We start from the raw sequence: 21084 nt of genomic DNA, 5'->3' as shown, positions 1-21084 counted from the left end.
AAGTACTGTAGGCCTACTGTTTTGTTGATGTGTGTTTGATGTGATTTTTTTCGACTGCATTTGCATTGATGTCAGAGTGGTTAGAGGGACAATAGAAAACTGAGTTCCAGCCCATTAGGACCTGATGGTAGTCAGCAAGTTGGGCACTAAAAAAGCATGTCCAGAGTGCATAAAAGGATATTACAGTGACTCATCGGTCACATGGAATTTTACTGCGGTCATGACTCATGACTGCAGGTGTGGCAGTAATATGGTCACCGCACAGCCCTAATCCTGATGCCTAGTCACTTTACCTTCATGTACATACTGTGTCTACCTACAATACCTCATATTGGCATGTACGTTTCTCACTTATGGGTGGCATAAATTGTGATATTTGCAAATGCAATGTTGCAGTATTTACTATAGTTTAAAAAGTGTACTGTTTTTGTGGCCATTACTGTAGTATTTACTACAGTGTTTTTTGTGTGGATAATACAGTAGTATGTACTGTAGTATTCTACAGGAGTGTTTCCAAACCCCGGTCGTCGAGTACCCCCAACAGCACATTTGTTTTATTGCAACCATGGACAAGGACACCTGATTCAACTTGTCAATTACTCATCAAGCCCTCAATGAGCTTAAGGAGGTGTGTTTGTCAAGGGCTACAACAAAAATGTGTACTGTTGGGGTACTTGCGGACCAGGGTTGGGAAACTGACATTCTATAATAAAAATACTACACATGATCAAGGGATACTAAGTACTGTGGTATTCGATAGTAAACTGTAGTATTTTTTCATGTGGGTACTTCTCCTTATTTTCCCCGCTCCCTTCTCTCTTCAGGATGGCCATAGCCAAGTACATCCCATGTCTGGGTGTGTTGCTGTGTGTACGTAGACGTGACCTGCGCTCCACCGAAAGCAGCTTCATGTCCACCAGACGCTCCACTGTCACCAGCCAGACCTCCGACATCAGCGATCGCTTACGCCGCACCAGCACCGTCAAGTCCCGCCTCTCCTCCGCCTCCGACAGCGAATCGGTACAGATAAATATGTCCCGATACATGTATGTGTCTGTTTGTCTGTCTGTCGGTTATGTAATGGTCCTTCTCCCAGGGCTGGACAGATACTGAGGCTGACCACTCCAGTATGGGCTCCAGGCCGGCTAGCCGCCAGGTGTCCTGTGATATCAGCAAGGACACAACCGAGCTACCAGCCCTCAAGACTTACAGCTCCTCCAGCTTCAACTCCAAGATGAAGAGCAACGACTCTGGCATTTTTGAGAAGGTAACTAACACATCAGGGCAAGGGCAAGTCAAGCGGCAAGCCTACTCTCTGTTCCCTTCCACATGTTTGACAATGTTCTGAATGCGCAGAGGATATTTTGGGCTCTAAAGGCAGAACAGTGTGAATGGTTGTCTAACACAGTAGAGGTCAGTAAGAGTCAACATCAAGTAAAAAAAAAAAAATCTCACCTCACTTGCACTTATGTGTTATAATCCTGAAGTATAGAAATAAATCACACAGATATGTAGCTTCGGCTTCAAGTCACTTGTAATGAGTGACCTGGGAAGCCCCATGCGCCCCTATATGAATTCCTAGGTGTAACCAATCAAACTCAGATCAGATATCAGACAATAGAGCACACAGATCATATTATCAACATTTAGATTAATGAATAGCATATTACTTACTGGTATACATTATGATTCTGTATTATAATTGAGTTATTATTGAGACACTTTTAATTCTATCACATGCTCTACTCCTAACATCAATACACGTTAATCTCACCAATGGTACCTAATATTCAGTGCCTCTACCTGAGAAACACCTAATCAAACAGTAACACACTTGAAAACAGCTTCACCAATCTGTCTTTACTGTAATGCAATAAGACTAGGCAAGAACTAAGTCCAAATTTCCACCAGAAAGGATTTCTCTCTAATCTGCCACAAATCTAAATGCTAAGCCGTTGGCCTTTATAAAATATTGAATTTGGTCTTTACTACTATAGCCCATAGAAAAGTGTTAAATAACACATTCATAAAATAGAAAAATAAAATAAATCGTAAGTAATAAGGTTTTGAAGTGTATTTCCTATATCTAGGAGATATAATAAAGCCCACGAAATAGTGAACCCCTTTTTCTTTTTGGCACAAAACTGTTTCCATACTTCCATTCATTTGTATGGGTTACCTTTAGTTTGTAGCCCAAATGTTTTGGGCGTTACCGACTTCAGACGAGTCCTGTAGGGCTTGTGGGGATCGTAGAACAAAACACCACCATGTTTGTGAGAGTCTCCCCTTTCAATAGAGTGGTCATATTATTAGGCCAAACCGCTCAGATGCTACAGACGTTTTCGTGCGAATAGAGATTTTCGGGATGTCTTCTGGGCTGACAAACAGCGCTCTAGCTCTGTCATTTTCCACATCAGATTGCGGAAGGGCGACATAGGAGGAGGTGGTGGATTGAGACGCAGCCCATGCAAAAAAACAGCTATCTAACTTAAACTGATGGATTTTGATGGGATCGTTTATAATGTTTCTTACATTGACACACCGGTCCGTTAATAGATTTTAGGGGGTTAATTAAACCTTATTTTGGCTTGGAATGCAACCCTGTATTTGTGTGAGCCAATCGCATGACTCCTAAACTAATCTGGCACCTCATTACAGACAGAATGTTACAACGGATCAACTGAAAATCACTCCAGGAAATGTCTTTACAACATATTGTTATAAAATGATGATACAATTATTGACAGAGATTCGATCTCACAGTTCATTAACTGTCCCCCTTTGGTGCATTTGCCCTTGTTCACTCACTCTGAAAAGCCTTTCATCTGGGTTGGAGCCTCAGTATTACAGTATTCAGAGGTTTGACCCCCCCAAGGCACTAGATTCTATCAGATCCGCGCTAGCCGACATCCACATATCAGTTGATGTAGCCGTGTTAGAGCCGTCACAAGCAGCTCCTTGCGTTACCTTATCGCAGACACTGCCATTGGATGCAGTGTCCATGACAAGGTAACGAAGCCACAGCCGACTTTATACACTCAAACACTCAAATGCGTGATGTTCTATTGTCTACACTTTGATTAGACTGATAGGCTATAACCCCCCCCCCCCCCCCCCCCCATCCAAATTCACACGACAACATGCATTAGAATGTCATTATTTCTATCATCGATAGAGCCTACACTTTCTATCTCCGATTTGAACTTCTAATGCGGTAGGGGTCGGCCAATGCTGGTTTATGCTCTATCTGAAATGCATTAGAGCACCAGCTTTTCTGGACTACTGTGTGATCACAGTCTCTGAAGTCATTTTCTGCAGTCAAATTACCTAGTGGCCTCATGGGTGAAACATTATTAATATATTTAATAATTTCAAAATTAATAAACATTCTCTCAAAAAAGCTGCTGAAAATCCGGTGTTTCAATGTGAAACCGTTTTGTTATATTTCAGTCTTCTGAGATGTATATGGGATGTAAACTCAAAATGTAATACATTTCAACTCTATATCCGGTACAGGTGTCTTCTTTTTTTAAAGCCCATAACCATATGTCTGAGGTGTTTTCGTTTGTTTCCAAATAGATTTGTTTAAGACGACCAAGAAATACTCTGTGTGACCCTGATTTAGCCCATTGCAGTAAAAAGTTAAACAGGTTAACATAAACAAGGCCACAGAGCCAGACGGATTACCAGGACATGTACTCGCTGACCAGTGTCTTCACTGACATTTTCAACCTCTCTCTGACCGTCTGTAATGCCTACATGTTTCAAGCAGAACGCCATAGTCCCTGTGCCCAAAAACACCAAGGTAACCTGTCTAAATGACTATCACCCCATAGCACTCGCATCTGTAGCCATGAAATGCTTTGAAAGGCTGGTGATGGCTCAAATCAACGCCATCATCCCAGACACTCTGGACCCACTCCACTTCGCATACCACCCCAACAGACCCACAGACGACACAATCTCTATTGCACTCCACACTGCCCTTTCCCACCTGTACAAACACTTATGTGAGAATGCTGTTCATTGACTACAGTTCAGCGTTCAACACCATTGTACCTTCCAAGCCCATCACTAAAATATGGACCCTGAGATTAAACACCTCCCTCTGCAATGGATCCTGGACTTCCTGACGGACCGCCCCCCAGGTGGTCAGGGTAGGCAACAACACATTTCCCACGGTGACCCTCAACACGGGGGCCGCTCAGGGGTGCATGCTTAGTCCCCTCCTGTACTCCCTCTTTACCCACAACTGCGTGGCCACACATGACTCCAATACAATCATTGTTTACACACAACAGTGGTAGGCCTGATCACCGACGACGAGACAGCCTACAGGGGGAGGTCAGAGACCTGGCAGTGTGGTGCCAGGACAACAACCTCTTCCACATCATCAGGAAGGCAAAGGAGCTGATCGTGGACTTCGGGAAACGGAGGGCCGAGCACGCCCCCATCCACATCGACGGGGCTGTTGTGGAACAGGTCCAGAGCTTCAAGTTCCTCTTTGTCCACATCACTAAGGAGCTATCATGGTCTACACACATCAACACAGTTGTGAAGAGGTCACGACAATGCCCCTTCCGCCTTTTGAGGCTAAAAAGATTCAGCATGGGCCCTCAGATCCTACTGTATGTGCTACAGCAAAACAATTGAAATTATGGATTCGACTTCCACTTGACTTCCCTACTGCAGTGTGCTGGTGGCAAACTTGCCAGATTAAATTATTTGAAAGAGTCCATTTATAAAGTATAAAAGTCATGTAAACAAGTGGATACGTGTCATTTTATATTTATTTAATTCAAGCTCACTATCGTTAGCTAGACAGACCTACTAGTAGGCTAGTTCTATTATGATAATAACGTTACTTGTGTTGTGGTAGAGTTCTTTAAGGCCCAGGCCATCCAGCAAGCCAATAACTGTAACAATAACTAGAATGATAAACTATAGGCTACATAACTATATAACATTGGTGAGTATCCATACTAGAGGAACGTTTATCCTTTTAGAGTCCTGCACCTGTCAATCAACTGATCAATGCATCCTACTTGCCTCTGCCTATAAGGTGGTACCACAAGATATTCATGAGGTCTCTAACACGTTGCGTGTGCGAGCATTGCAAAATAAATGTATACATACATGTTATTCAATAATTTCATCCAAACTGCTCGTGTGCGTATGCGTAGCCAGGCACTAAAATAGAATTTGGTTCTATGTTGATGCATGACGTGCTGCAAGTCCCATCTCTGCCATTTCCTCATTGGTTTTTAGGAGCATATACCCACGTGGGTGATTGAAATATGTACTGAGGTCCACACTCCAGTCCAGTTGGTAGTGGTTGCCAACCGCCATATAAAGTCCACAGAAGAAAAAGAGATTACTAGAAACTAACTAGGTTTCCCCTTTATCTGTAGATTAATTGTCAGAGTAGAGAACACATGATTTTGTGTTGACTCAATGGGTAAAAATTCTACAAAGATACAGAAAAAAAGGACCTTGTGCATTTCAGGTAAAAGAACAACCCAATGTTTATATCCCAGGACAAATTAGCTAGCAACAGCAAGCTAGCTAGCTAAATGTTCATGAATGTTTAATGTGTTTCGACCTGTCCCCAAATTAATATAGTTGGTTCAGAGTTCGTTTTGATATTTCAACCTGCATGTCCTGATTGCGACTGGTGTGGATGCTGCACACATGGACGCATGTGCGGCCCCCGTCTAGTCAGCATGTAACACACAGATAGATACTGGTTCAGAGTGACCCTTCAGTGCTTTCAGTGTTCATTGTCGTAGTGACAACTGCAAATAATACTTCAATGCAGTAGGATGCATGTACATCTAGGCTTAATGAAAAATAATATAGTAACTCTTATATAAATGTAACAATTCAAAAGCAAAAAATGCCACTTAGCCTGCAACTTTCACAGCATGTCATTGCCTCATTGCTGAAGTGGTTTAAGTGATTTCCATTTTTCTAAAGCTTGTCAATTCCTTTGGGTCTTCTTTTTCACTGTGCTCATCTCTGTATGTCCTGTGCAACTATTTGCAATGCATCGGTACAACGTTATCACAACAATGCACTTTCTCTCCTCAACTTTCCCCGACATGCATTTTCTATGCTGCTGTAGGCCTGTTTTGCATTCAGCATTTGGCAAGAGCAAGCCTGCTTCTTTCCCCGAATAGGCTATTAGGTCTAGTATAAAACTTTTTTTTTTTAAATAAATGTCCCATAGCTTTTGTAGCCTATCACTATATACACAAAAGTATGTGGACACCCCTTCAAATTAGTGGACTCAATATTTCCACACCAGTTGCTGACGAGTGTATAAAATCGAGCACACAGCCATGCTAGAGCTTCTCCGGTCAACTGTAAGTGCTGTTATGGGGAAGTGGAAACATCTAGGAGCAACAACGACTCAGCCGCGTGGTAGGTGGTAGGCCACAGAAGCTAACAGAATGGGACTGCCGAGCGCTGAAGCGCGTAGCATGTAAAAATCGTCTGTCCTTGGTTGCAACACTCATTACCAAGTTTCAAACTGCCTCTGGAAGCAACGTCAGCACAATAACGGGAGCGTCATGAAATGGGTTTCCATGGCCAAGCAGCCGCACACAAGCCTAAGATCACCATGCGCAATGTCAAGCGTCGGCTAGAGGGGTGTAAAGCTTGTCTCTATTGGACCCTGGAGCAGTGGAAACGTGTTCTCTGGAGTGATGAATCACGCTTTACCATCTGGCAGTCTGGCGGACAAATCTGGGTTTGGCGGATGCCAGGAGAACGCTACCTGCCCGATTGCATAGTGCCAACTGTAAAGTTTTGGTAGAGGAATAGTGGTCTGGGGCTGTTTTTCATGGTTTGGGCTAGGCCCCTTAGTTCCAATGAAGGGAAATCTTAACGCTACAGCATACAATTACATTTTAGACGGTTTGTCGAGATCGGTGTGGAAGAACTTGACTGGCCTGCACAGAGCCCTGACCTCAAACCCATTGAACACTTTCGAGATGAATTGGAACGCTGACTGCGAGCCAGGCTTAATCACCCAACATAAGTGCCCAACCTCACTAATGCTCTTATGGCTGAATGGAAGCAAGTCCCCACAGCAATGTTCCAACATCTAGTGGAAAGCCTTCCCAGAAGAGTGCAGGCTGTTATAGCAGCAAAGGGGGACCAACTCCATATTAATGCCCATGATTTTGGAATTAGATGTTTTACAAGCAGGTGTACACATACTTTTGGTCACCTCAAACCCTGTCCTGCACTGAAATCACACCTCTGAACACCTCAACTCATGCCTCATACCCTCATACAATCACTGCTGTGATCCCTTCCCAACTAAATGTAAGTAGCCCTCTCATTCCTATTCCCCATAATATGGTACTATAAATGTCTTTATTAAATGCTTTAGGTTAAAATAATGAGTCTTTCACCATTTTTGAAACATGCTTTGTCGTCTCCGTAGGGTCCTAGATTATAGCGTGGGTCTCCCATCCTCCTGTTTTTTAAAGTCACCAGCCTCCACTGACACATACACGGTCACTATTCTATTACCAATGGCAGTTAGGGATATGTGATATCTGACACACAAACATATTGCAAAAACAGATTAAACCTATTCAATTATGGTCTCCCCATCAAACAACTGAGGCTGCCGTCTGGCAAAAGCATCTCCAGTCAATCTGTAGAAATAGGCAGAGTTGAGGCATTGTTCAGCAGGGACGCACAAAAAAGGGAGTTGCTATTACTGGACATTTGTGATCACCTCATTGTGGATGTGTTCAGTGCCAGGTCTCGCTGCATCTCATGCATCTGTGAACACAGTCACTGTTCTATTACCAATGGCAGTTAGGGATAGATGACACATACACACAGAGCACTGATCACATTATCAATGGTGGTTTTGAATAACCTGGTGGAACCTACCTGATCACTGTGTTTACCTTTCTATTTCACTTCAGACAATCAGGCTGGTTCCACCAGACTAGGTTATGCCCTGGACATTATATGCATCTAAGAAGTAAAAAAAAAAAAAAAAGCAACGAATAGTGTCTTTTTAGATGAAATTATGTTTCACAATTGGGTTATCAAATGTATCAAAGAAATTAAGTGGGTTGTGAACAAATGATGACCCTGTGAAAGCTGTTGCCGCTGACAGGTGAATGTTGCTGGCTGGATACTTGCCAACATGTGGCTACTGTTCCATTCATAGGAACGCTCACAGAGAGGGTGTCTGCATGATGCTGATGAGTGCCCCCTTGCTGGTCTTCTCTATGCTGCATGTTCAGCTGCAAACTGGACATCTCTCGAACAACTGCAGACGACAATTTTATGAGGTGGTGTTGACTGGGAGTACCTATGATAGGGTGATAAAATAGACAGCCAAGTGTTAAATTGTATTTTGTTCTTTAGAAAGGACAAAGCTTTTTGCAAATACATTTCACAACCAAAAGTATTCTACTAGTTGTATCTGCTTGGCTGGGGAATGAACCTGCTAGTTTATCAAGCCAGGTATTTTTTAATACAACGTTTTACATAAGACAAATGACCAGCCCTTGTTGGAGTCACTATCAGAGGCCTCATAGTGGCGTGTCCTTTTCATAAGTCGAACGAGACAACGGAGGAGGTGTCACAAGGGTACTTGTGTCGCATGACACACTTTTATTCTGAGGTCTTGTCTGACAAGTTGTGAAAATAGCGAGTGAAACAGTGAATGAAATGATTTTCGGAGGTCGGTAAACCGCTGCAATCACATTGACGGACATGTTATGATACCCACCTTACTCCTTCTGGTAGGTCTCCTTCTGGTAGAATCTGTTCATGACCCGGAGATCAGTCTGGCACCCAACTCTGCACTTTGCACAACAGAAAAACAGGGTCAACAATTGTCATCCTCCCTCAATTATAAGACAACTTGAGAAATAACATAATCTTATTTGGAAGCTAATTTAATGCTTTACAGATGTAGACTGACTGGCTCCGTTGGATTAGATTGAGGCCGGTGAAGCCGTTACACTTTGCAACCAACTGTGACATATTTTGCTATGGCCCTGGGTTGGTTTGAGTTTGTTGCTGCTAGTTAGTCAACTGTTGTAGTCAGAAAAGAGCTAGCTAGTGGCAACATGGCTGCATCCAATATTTATTTCTGCCCTTCACATGGGTTGCACCTCGGTGGCTAATGTGACTGTTTCGTCTAAATTACACTAACTTAGTGACATGGAAATACAATGATATTGCTAAAGTAGGCAAATTAGTAGGAAACAACTTTGCCATTACTGTTACTAGCAAAGTTAGTCAAAAATAGCTAGCAATACTAATGTTAGCTAGCTAAGATACAGTGGTTCCCTCAATCTTAGTTAGCTGGCTAAGGTTATAGTGCATCTAAAGTCAATCTGGCCACATCACAATAATGACAAAAAAATATTATTTTGAAATGTTATCATGTTTCCAAGCAAAATCTGAGTTGTATTGAGGTAGGCTAACATTAGCCAGCTAGCTAGTGAACTTCAGCTATGCTAGCGATGATAATGATAATCAAAATCCTGCATTTCATGGTCATTCGGTGTAGGGCTTTTCAGTCTAAAACGGCCATGATCCTTTGAACATGTTGGGTGCGATGAATCAACGGAGCCCAATTCAATGAAGGGAAGTGAAGAGGCGATTTGCATGTGGAGCTTGGCAAAAGGGGGCATGATTTGTTGACATAATTGTAATCCAAACCCAACCTTCATTTACTCGTTCCAAACTCTGTTTTAGGCGAGAATGACTATGACCAAAATGATCCTATTTACAGTACACTTTGTAGTCAATATTTACACTAGAATAAATGTTTCTGACTCATATTGATGCCACATAGGCCATTTTCAAAGGGATTAGTTGGTTTTTAGGGACATTCGCTCTTTCAGGTTGAATTAGAAAATCCTCTTTGCCTCTTAATTTAATGGTTGAGTTAAACCTGAGTGTTTTAGATGGTCTAACAGCTTTGGGCCTTGGTAACAAGTGATCTGTGGTGTGACTTGATAAATGTTTGGAGATGCGTAATACCGTGTCACATGGACTGATTATTGTGGTCGCCATCCGCCCATTCAAGATAAAATATTTGATGAAGGCTAAATTGTGTTAGAAACCCTTTACTTACATGTGACTGGTATTTAATTGAGTGTAACATTGAAGTGACTCACAGCATAATTACAATATGTCACTCATTATGATAGCAGGAACCAACCTCAAAGTCCTGAATTGTGTATCTTCTAGAGCTCTGAATGACATTTCCATGACAGGTATAGGCCACAGGCACTGCAGCTTGCCTCTAGCTGTAAGTACTAATAATGTCAAAAGTGTCAGTCAATTCTGCTTGTTTTGTATCGACCATTGTGGCCATTTACCTACCTCCAATAGACAAAAAAACAGCACTACTAAACCTTGGCTGAGTCTGCAATATAACATGACATGTCTTCCCTGTTTTTTTAGCCCAGCTAGGTAATGGTTTCCCATAGTGTCTTCCCTTAGCCAAAGACGATTCATCATTTTTATTTCCGCCCTAGCCTCCGTGTGTTTAGTGTTGACGGATGCTAATGCATTCCTGTGAGGTCTGGCAGGGTTTGGCCATGAGCAGACAGCAGGCATGTGGATGACTTATTAAATCACTGCAGTTTAATCTCAAATGTCACAGCAGATTAACCATCCTTATCAATGAGAGACATAATTAACTGTTCTGTGACATGCCTCATGGCAGGCTAGGCCTACAGGGGGAGAAATATTGCCACTTGCTCTTTAATTTGTAGTCAGTGCTGATAATGTCAGAGCAGGAATGGCAGTGGCAGATTGTAATGACGTGAGACAGACTTTCACTCTGAGCTGCAGAGACAACAATACTTTCTCACACTCATTCACATTATATTACTTTTCTTGAGTCCCTCCATTTCTGATGATATATTACAGTACTTCCTCCAATTTTATGATATGTTACGAATGGTCCGGTGGTGGAAAAGTAGTCTTACTGTATCATACGTCTTAGTGATCATACAGTCTGGTTGCGTTAGCATTTGTGGCTAATGTTCGCTGGGTTAGGGGTAAGGGTAGCTAACATGCTAAGTAGTTGCAAAAAGTTATGGCTGTGGTTAGCTAAAGTTGTTAATTAGCTAAGATACTTAAGTTGTCCCTGACACGATTTGAACATGCAACCTTTCGATTGCTAGAAGTTTGCGTTATGTGCCCACCCATTCTCCCCAACAAACCTTCCTACTGTTGTTTCTGTAACCTTCTTGTCTGAAAGGGATACTTCGGGATTTTGGCAATGAAGCCCTTTTCCTACTTCCCCAGAGTCAGATGAACTCATTTTTGGTTTCTGCTTTACCAGAAGCATACCACCCTGCATCCCACTGCTGGCTTGCTTATGAAGCTAAGCAGGGTTGGTCCTGGATGGGAGACCAGATGCTGCTGGAAGTGGTGTTGGAGGGCCAGTAGGAGGCACCTTTTCCTCAGGTAAAAAAAATACAAATAATAATAATATCCCAATTCACCAGGGCAGTGATTGGGAATATTTCCCTGTGTAGGGTGCTGTTTTTCAGATGGGATGTTAAAACGGGTGTCCTGACTTTCTGTGGTCACTAAAAATCCCATGGTACTTATTGTAAGAGTAGGGGTGTTAACCCTGGTGTCCTGGCTAAACTCCCAATCTGACCCACATACCATCATGGTCACCTAATCATCCTCAGCTTACAATTGGTTCATTCATCCCTGTAACTATTCCCCAGGTCGTTCCTGTAAATGAGAATGTGTTCTCAGTCAACTTACCTGGTAAAATAGGGGTTACATTTTATTTAAAAAAGGAAGTTGCTAACTAGTGTTACGCAATTGCTAAATACTGTTAACACAATGACTGGCTTCCAGTTAGCATTGGCTTGTCAAACTACCTCTAACTTCCTTCATACTGGATGCAGAGACATACAAATAGTATATATGTGTTCATTTGACTCTGGGGAAGTAGATAAAGGGCTTCATTGCCAAAGTATCCCTTTAAGTAACCAGCGCATTGTTACATGTACAGATTGATTACCAACAACGATGAGACGGCCTACAGGGAGGAGGTGAGGGCCCTCGGAGTGTGGTGTCAGGAAAATAACCTCACACTCAACGTCAACAAAACTAAGGAGATGATTGTGGACTTCAGGAAACAGCAGAGGGAACACCCCCCTATCCACATCGATGGAACAGTAGTGGAGAGGGTAGCAAGTTTTAAGTTCCTCGGCATACACATCACAGACAAACTGAATTGGTCCACTCACACAGACAGCATCGTGAAGAAGGCGCAGCAGCGCCTCTTCAACCTCAGGAGGCTGAAGAAATTCGGCTTGTCACCAAAAGCACTCACAAACTTCTACAGATGCACAATCGAGAGCATCCTGGCGGGCTGTATCACCGCCTGGTATGGCAACTGCACCGCCCTCAACCGTAAGGCTCTCCAGAGGGTAGTGAGGTCTGCACAACGCATCACCGGGGGCAAACTACCTGCCCTCCAGGACACCTACACCACCCGATGTCACAGGAAGGCCATAAAGATCATCAAGGACATCAACCACCCGAGCCACTGCCTGTTCACCCCGCTATCATCCAGAAGGCGAGGTCAGTACAGGTGCATCAAAGCTGGGACCGAGAGACTGAAAAACAGCTTCTATCTCAAGGCCATCAGACTGTTAAACAGCCACCACTAACACTGAGTGGCTGCTGCCAACACACTGACACTGACTCAACTCCAGCCACTTTAATAATGGGAATTGATGGGAAATGATGTAAATATATCACTAGCCACTTTAAACAATGCTACCTTATATAAATGTTACTTACCCTACATTATTCATCTCATATGCATACGTATATACTGTACTCTATATCATTGACGGTATCCTTATGTAATACATGTATCACTAGCCACTTTATACTATACTATGCCACTTTGTTTACATACTCATCTCATTTGTACATACTGTACTCGATACCATCTACTGTATCTTGCCTATGCTGCTCTGTACCATCACTCATTCATATATCCTTATGTACATATTCTTTATCCCCTTACACTGTGTACAAGACAGTAGTTTTGGAATTGTTAGTTAGATTACTTGTTATTACTGCATTGTCGGAACTAGAAGCACAAGCATTTCGCTACACTCGCATTAACATCTGCTAACCATGTGTATGTGACAAATAAAATTTGATTTGATTTAGATTGTAGGTGGAGGAGAGTCGGAATGAAAGTAAGGCGGGTGAACATAACACTTTTCTCAGATAACATAGAAGCTAGAATGACATAGTGAAGTCATCCCATTACTAATGTGGAGGACGAGGTCCCTGCAAAAAAAAACAAAAAAAACAACCCAGTCTACCCATGTATCGCCAAATTATCAACAAAAAGTGGTTTTGAGCGAATTAAAAAAACAACAACAATTTAAACGGACCTGGAAGGGATTTTTGGTTGAAGAGTTGTTGACAAAACTGACATTTTCTTATGTCATTTTCTTAACTAAATGACAGCAAAGGTTTCAAGTATTATAATAGCTAGTCTTGGGTGTTAGCCTGGGAGAAGTTACAGGAGATACGGGTGGGACGAAAGTAACACAATGTTAACTGATGACCTGGGACGAAAGTAACACAATGTTAACTGATGACCTGGAATAAAATAACATTTAAGCACAGGCCAATGTCTCCTCTAGTTCATATTGCTTTTGTAAAGTTAGCAAAATATCAACAAGTGACTGAATGTTTGAAAATGATATATGGCATCATTAGAATAATGCCTTAATCAATTGACTTGATCCATCAGCTTCTCACATAAGCTTTTATGGACAGGTTAGTGTTTAAAAAATATATATATCATTATGATTCTGGTGGTCAAACCATAGAAATGTGATAAGCATGATGAGTTTGCCGTTTGTGAAAAGTATAAAAACGTTGATTCTATCAAGACATGAGTAACGCGCATGGCAAGGACAGCTGGAGGGCACCTGGTTGGTAGGACTACGCATGAATAGTAATTGAAAATGGTGAAAAACATATCTTACTACATTCCCATTGAAGTGAGATGATGTGATTAATTTTAGTCCAATTAATATTGTAAGGCGATGTTGACGCATGGTTAATTTTAAATTACAATTTCTAACTTACAGCATGAATTATTCAAATCGACACAAACATGAAATTATGGCTAAAAGTACATTTGTTTAAAGTAATGAGCATTTCAAACAATAAACATGGCGATAATACATATATTGCGCACTTCTTGCCAGCTGTTCCAAAGCTGTGTTAAAGCCAATTTAAGCCGACTTCTGTAGAGGCTGTATCACGTAAATGCTGCATGGCCAATGAAAATGTCGGGTTGACCATGTAGCGCCTTTAATACCTGCCCCGTCGTCAGGCACAAAAGTAATGTTCCGTTCTGTTCTCTGTGTATTTAATTTCAACTAATTTACCCTAGAAAGGAAATTACAGTTGCTAATAGTAGAGGACATACTGTATATAAATTGTTTGTCGTAAAATATGGTGTTTCTAGCTCTATCTTTTGTCCCTTTTCTCCCATACCGCAAAAACATGACTTTGCTGGAGACAAAGGAAAAGATATCTTTGAGATTTGCTTCGAAGGATACAAGACAATCTTTTAGGGAAAATAATATTAAACCAGGAATCCAAATTGCCATGTTGCATAGATAATTGGGTGCAAAAATCTATCATTTGGCATTTTATGTTCATTGTTTCTCATCTCACCTTTTGTTTGACTTCGACAGGCTGGTGATTCGTCAGACGCCATCGTAACGAGAGGAATGATTGGCCAGATTCCCAGCATCATCATCACCTCCGAGACCAGTCCTTTCTTACCTGTCCTTAGGGCCAGTTCCCGTGGTTCCCGTACAAGGCCATCCAATGGCAGTATAGATGTGGGGTCTGTTATTAAGGAGCCACAGGAGAGTGTCCAGCAGAGGTCAACACTTCCCAGTGATGCCTCTACACCACTCATCTGATCACAACCACAGTACATGATAAATTATAATAAATGCCAGGGTCTGTACTCAACATGAAACTTTTCTACAAGTCAAGTTAACCCCCATGTGAATACTCTTGCTGTACGTTCTTTACTGAAAAGGTTTTGTTTTGTTGTTTTGTTAATGTGGTACAACCAGGGCCGGCTCCAAGCATGCGACATAAACGGTCGCTTTGGGGATCCAGCCGCCATGGGGCCCCCGAACCAGGAACTAATTTCAGGTCTCAACATACTGTTCTCTACACCACATTGCAAAATGTCAGGGAAAAGTACCATAAAACTAAATCAATGTACTCCGCCATCAACAGGGAGGCCACAGTGGGGGGGGGGAATGGGAAATGGGATTGGTTGTGTCGTCTGCTAAGCTTTCACCTGGTCCTCTTGAGTGAGCTACAATCGTAAGGACGTCTGTAAAATCAGACAGCAGCCCAACTGTTTCAAACCCATTTCAAACATTTCCCCTAGCCCAGGTCCCCTCATCTAAGATCTGCTAAAGGCTGAAACCGATTAAGTAGAACTATTGTGTGAAGTAATGCAGACATGACTAAAAGAGGCTGAGCTGGAATCTATCTTAGCTGGGAGATGCTGGAAATGTCAGGCTGTCTAGGGCAGGGGTTCTCAAACCTCTCACCGGGGCCCCCCAGCTGTTCAATGTAATTCAACTATTCCACAGCTTGCACACCTGATTCAAATAGTAAATTAATCATCAAGCCCTTGACTATGTGAATCTGGTGAGTTACAGTAGTTCACGGTTACAACAAAATTGTGAAGAGTCTGGTGTTCCCCGGGGAGAGGTTGGAGAACCACTGGTCCAGGGTATTGATTGAAGTCCTTAATGTGGGTCTAGGCTGTAGTCAGCCCAGATTCTTTCTCGAGGCCCGTGGCCTGTGTGACAGGATCTGGGCTGACTACAGCCTGGACCCACATTAAGGACTTCAATCAATACCCTGGCCTTAAATGTCTTGAGCATTAGAATGTGTAGGACGCTGCACAATAAATCCACAACTCAGGGCTGAATTCGATAGAACCTGCAATTTGATTGAGCAAGACAAATTCCTTCTGGATGGTAATAGAGTATTATATTGCTGTATTTACGCAGTATAGCTCTTTTCCCCATAGACAAATCACTGAATGGTTTTAACTATTGTAGATGCGTCCAGTTTACAGAATAAGAAGTGGTTGGTCCATGGGCAGTAGCTTAGTTGGTAAACAAAGACACTGCAATAACATTATCTATGGCGGATTTGAATTCCAGCCTCAGTTTCTCATCCGTTCCTCTGACTTCAATCACCAGACTAGTGTTAACTAATACTACTGTGTTTTGATGGAACCAAATAGACTGACAGGCTACAGGACACAATGGTTGAGAGTGATTGATAACACTTGTAATGAGAACACAAAAAGTGGTATTCATATGTACAGGTAAACAGTCCATGTGCATCTGTTGAGTGTCTGGTCTCCTATTTATTATGGTCTCCTGCTTTTTAGATTATGCTTGTAATAACGCAATGTAAAATTGAATTTGCTTTGTAAGAAGCTACATTTATTACCAGTAAGTATTGAATTTACAACATTTTCAATATTTTAAAAAGATTTCCACAGTAAGATAATCATACGTATTTATATTTCTGTACCGCGGGGGTCTTTGTGATTGTAATTCATGGGAGAATCGGTATCAGACAATTCATTATGGAGCTAAGTGCTCTAATGGAACAGTTGAAATAACGGATGATGGTTCCAATATTCCCTGTGCTTGTATGGGTGGGCAAAAGGGATATTATTGTTGGTTATACCTCGGCTGTTAAATAGCTTACACTAAAATGGGTCTGTAGTGAGTTTCAATACAGAGCACAACTATAATACATGTGACTATAATGATATTATAGAATATGAAAGATTTCACCTTAGTCTATAATAGCTCAGAAACATAAAACATAAAATATTGAGCGAAGTGCAAGAGGTGTTTGTTTTGTTTTCCAATTTGGAATGGTCGAATGCGAACAGAAAATGACCCCCCCCCCCCCCCCCCCCCCCCAGTGTTTGCAACTTATCTGCCCGTATGAGCAGATAAACACCCTGTACCTCAGTGAGATACAGGATGTTTCCCACTGAGCCTTGTCCCCAGGAAGTGGGAAAAACACGTCCTGCTGATTGATACATCAGAGTAAATATACCCTTGATTGCCCATAAAATTACTCCTTGGCAATTGCATTGGCGCTCTATCATGAAATCCTGTTTGTCAGATCTTGTATGCTTGGTTATGTTTTACTGGCAACTCAGTGGGCAGTGGCATCCATATACTGTTTTGGGAAAGGGAAACTGTCCTACATAGTGACCCACCATTCTGAGGTGTGAAATGTATTATTTAACTTGCTACATGCTAGCTAATATGATTAAGCACCACAGTGAGGTGTAAATAGTGTTCCCAGTGGCCAGGTTTCCATCTAATTGGTAACAGATGTTCATGCAAACATAAAAAAATCTATTTTTTTTCATCAGTGGAGTGTTTTTAGCAAACGGACTTGTTGCTGATTTTAAAAAATCAGCATGTGATGAGGTAGTGCACAAAAAAAAGTACTTTTTTGCTTAAGTTTTCATTTACCGAATCAAAATCTAAAGTTCAATGTGTTTCCATCGCATTTTAAACTCTTAAAAAAAAATGTTTACATGAGATGAATATGGATACTTTTTATTTGTCAAACGGCAGTCAAGCATCGATCATCATATCACCCGAATAAGACCCTCTTTATTTATTGGAAAGGCGTTTGAAGGTAATCAGAATTTATTTAATCTGTAGCCTAATAAAACTGCATGGTTTCCCGAATCAAAGTGGGAGGATCATACACCATATGGCATGACTCCAAGTTTTCTCCGATATGATGGTAATTATATGATCTGTCAACATTTATACAATTTTACCAACACCTCCTAATTACATCACAGGCTCACAACTGTATTGATTTATTTTATATTGTATGACTTGTACTCGCATAACAACTGGATGGAAACGTGGTTAGTGATTCACAACTTCGCCTGGCCAGAAAAGTAGGCAGGAGTTCAGCTTCATTCCAGTTGGAAAAGGATTGAAAGGTTGATTCAAAAGTAATCCTAACGGTGAAAACTCATTTTCACCCCCTGCTCTCAGTATCTCAGAGGTGAAAATGTTTCTAAAATAGATTCAATTGCGGTATGTTTTCCAAATAAATGTTATTCAGTCTTATCAAATGGCAAGTTACAATCTATTTTGTTGTTCTGTAGTATAATGGTGTTGAGCTTAAATCCCATTTTAATTCTACATTTGTTTGTGTGTTTGCATTATTGACAAGCTTACAATCTTACAGGAAAAGGACGATATGTTTAGAAATATGAAAAATTATTTATTGTAGATTTGTTACTTTGCCTATAGTATGTCCAATCAGTGTTGTTCTAATTTATTTTTCTAAATAAATACATTTTACTCAATGTATCCTTCCCCTTGTGATGCATCAGTATTTTTTGAAGTATTGTACAAATACAAAAGGTAAATAAAAGATAATAAAATATTCAATTTGAGAAGTTTTTACAGCTTAGGTCCACATATATCTCATAATCTCATTTCAAATGTAAAATTGCAATTACACCACTCTGCACAGTATGTGGTTGTCGCAACTTCCTCACCATTAGAGGTTTCTCCAGTCTCTTTTTCCCCCGTTCCCCACTTCCTGTCAGCAGTCATTATCTCATTGACTTCTCTCCCTGGAGGTCTGGTGTGGAACGCTGTTATCAAGAGGCTGCTGTGTGAAGACATGCACACACACACATGCACTGGCACGCACACACAAATACAGAGGTCTTCCCTTAAAACCTCTGATCTCCTGAGCCGGGTGAGGGACGCTTATAGGTGGCTGGGCCTTGTGAAACAGCAAATGTATGGCCCCAAGTAGTGAATTTAGGGATGAAGAATCATGTATGGCTTTGTTATCCTCTTTGTTCTCATTAAATACACTCTGAGCCCAAAGTATGTGGCCATTGGCCACTTGCAGAACTGACCTAATCTTCTTTGGTAGGAGGTTGAACTGCAAAACACCTATAGGATCAATACTCAGAGCCATACAGTTGATGAAAATAGTCTTTGCGTGTATATATGTGTGTGACTACAAATGCGTGAGGGAATAGGACAGGGTGAGAGGGAGCGAAAGAAGGACAGAGGGTGAGAGGGAGACAGGGAGCGAAAGAAGGACATAGGGTGAGAGGGAGACAGGGAAAGAGTTATGCAGGTTATTTTTAAAGCATTCCCTCCGTAGATAAGTGACAGGAAATCTCAGATGACAAAAGCAGTGGGCCTGTACACCCTTAAGTGTGTGAACTGATAAACGTGTGCGTTTTTCAATGTGTATGAGAAGAATGCGTATGATAAAATGAGTTTCCATTGCACATGACATTGGCATCCTAAACCTTTTCATGTTGCTAATTGAACATTGACCAAAGAAGGAATGTGTTGATGTCGGATACGGTCTCCTGACAATGGAAAGTATTTGAAGATGGTGGATGAAGATATCCCTCTAGTGGTGTGGGGGCTGTGCTTTGGCAAAGTGGGTGGGGTTATATCCTGCCTGTTTGGCCCTTTCCGACGATACCCCCGGACAGGGCCAAACAGGCAGGATATAACCCCATCCTGACCCCTCCTGTCTCATCCTCCAGTAATAATGTTGCAATAGTTTGTGCGGGGGGCTAAGGTCAGTCTGTTACATCTGGAGTATTTCTCTTGTCTTATCTGGTGTCCTGTGTGAATCTAAGTAGGATCCCTCTAATTCTCTCTCTTTCTCTTGGAAGACCTGAGCCCAAGGACCATGCCTCAGGATTACCTGGCCTGATGACTCCTTGCTGACCCCAGTCCACCTAGTCATGCTGCTGCTCCAGTTTCAACTATTTTGCCTGCAGCTATGGAACCCTGACCTGTTCACTGGACGTGCTACCTTGTCCCGGACCTAGGGGTGAAGAATTATGGATGTCTTTGGTATCTTCTTTGTTCTCATTAAATACCCTCTGAGCCCAAAGTATGTGGCCAATGGCCAAAACCTGCTGTTTTGGACTCTCTCTCTACCGCACCTGCTGTCTCTAACTCTGAATGATCGGCTATGAAAAGCCAACTGACATTTACTCTTGAGGTGCTGACCTTTTGCACCCTCTATAACCACTGTGATTATTATTATCTGACCCTGCTGGTCATCTATGAACGTTTGAACATCTTGGCCATGTTCTGTTATAATCTCCACCCGGCATAGCCAGAAGAGGACTGGCCACACCTCAGAGCCTGGTTCCTTTCTAGGTTTCTTATTAGGTTCTGATCTTTCTAAGGGAGTTTTTCATAGCCACTGGGGTTTTAGACTGGATTTCTGTACAGCACTTTGTGACAACCGCTGATGTAAAAAGGGCTTTTCATAAATACATTTGATTGAATGTGATTGACTGATATTTCACCAACAACAGTTTTCACCAACATCATTAAAAAAATCTATAAAATAAAGCATAGCTTGATCCAACTATGAAGATTTATTTAACTAGGCAAGTCAGTTAAGAACAAATTCTTATTTACAATGATGGTCTAGGAACAGTGGGTTAACTGCCTTGTTCAGGGGCAGAACAACAGATTTTTACCTTGTCAGCTCGGGGATATGATCTAACAACGTTTCGGTTAATGGCCCAACACTCTAACCACTAGACTACTTGCTGCCTCCCATGACATGCAGTTATGACTTCTCAACAATATCGCTATAAAACTATCTGGATACATCGGTTTTTACAAACCACTAATTTCATCAGATCTGCCTTGGCGAGTCTGTAACATTCTAATTCTACTGAATATGCAAAATTATTTATTTCAACACGTCTGCACATGTACATTGGGGATCTGGTCTTGCTTGCTTGCTGCTTGCTTGCTAGTCATGTCCCTGATAATGGATTCACACTATCAGTCACACATTACAGAACATGGGATGGGAAAATGAGAGAGATTGCCTAAGGGCTGAACCTGCCAATCAACTGTCCATTTATATGTAAGAATGGACGGACACAAGGACACA

The 21084-nt window shown here is 41.7% G+C and overlaps 1 protein-coding gene across 1 annotated transcript in view; it reads left to right on the top strand.

Annotated features, from left to right (window-relative positions):
* The window catches only part of LOC110502386 (melanopsin-A-like), a 74165-nt gene extending 57113 nt beyond the window's left edge, over nt 1-17052 (top strand). Inside the window, exons 8-10 of the mRNA XM_021580372.2 lie at nt 825-1020; nt 1097-1267; nt 14769-17052. Of these exons, the coding sequence (XP_021436047.2) occupies nt 825-1020; nt 1097-1267; nt 14769-15002 (601 nt within the window). The 3' untranslated portion in view covers nt 15003-17052. The remainder of the gene's footprint in view (nt 1-824; nt 1021-1096; nt 1268-14768) is intronic.
* The last annotated feature ends 4032 nt before the right edge of the window (nt 17053-21084 follow it).

Source organism: Oncorhynchus mykiss, chromosome 23 (assembly GCF_013265735.2).
Source record: "Oncorhynchus mykiss isolate Arlee chromosome 23, USDA_OmykA_1.1, whole genome shotgun sequence".
Taxonomy (NCBI): Eukaryota; Metazoa; Chordata; class Actinopteri; order Salmoniformes; family Salmonidae; genus Oncorhynchus; species Oncorhynchus mykiss.
Note: the sequence above shows the minus strand (reverse complement) of the source record. Positions and strands in the feature narration are given on the sequence as shown.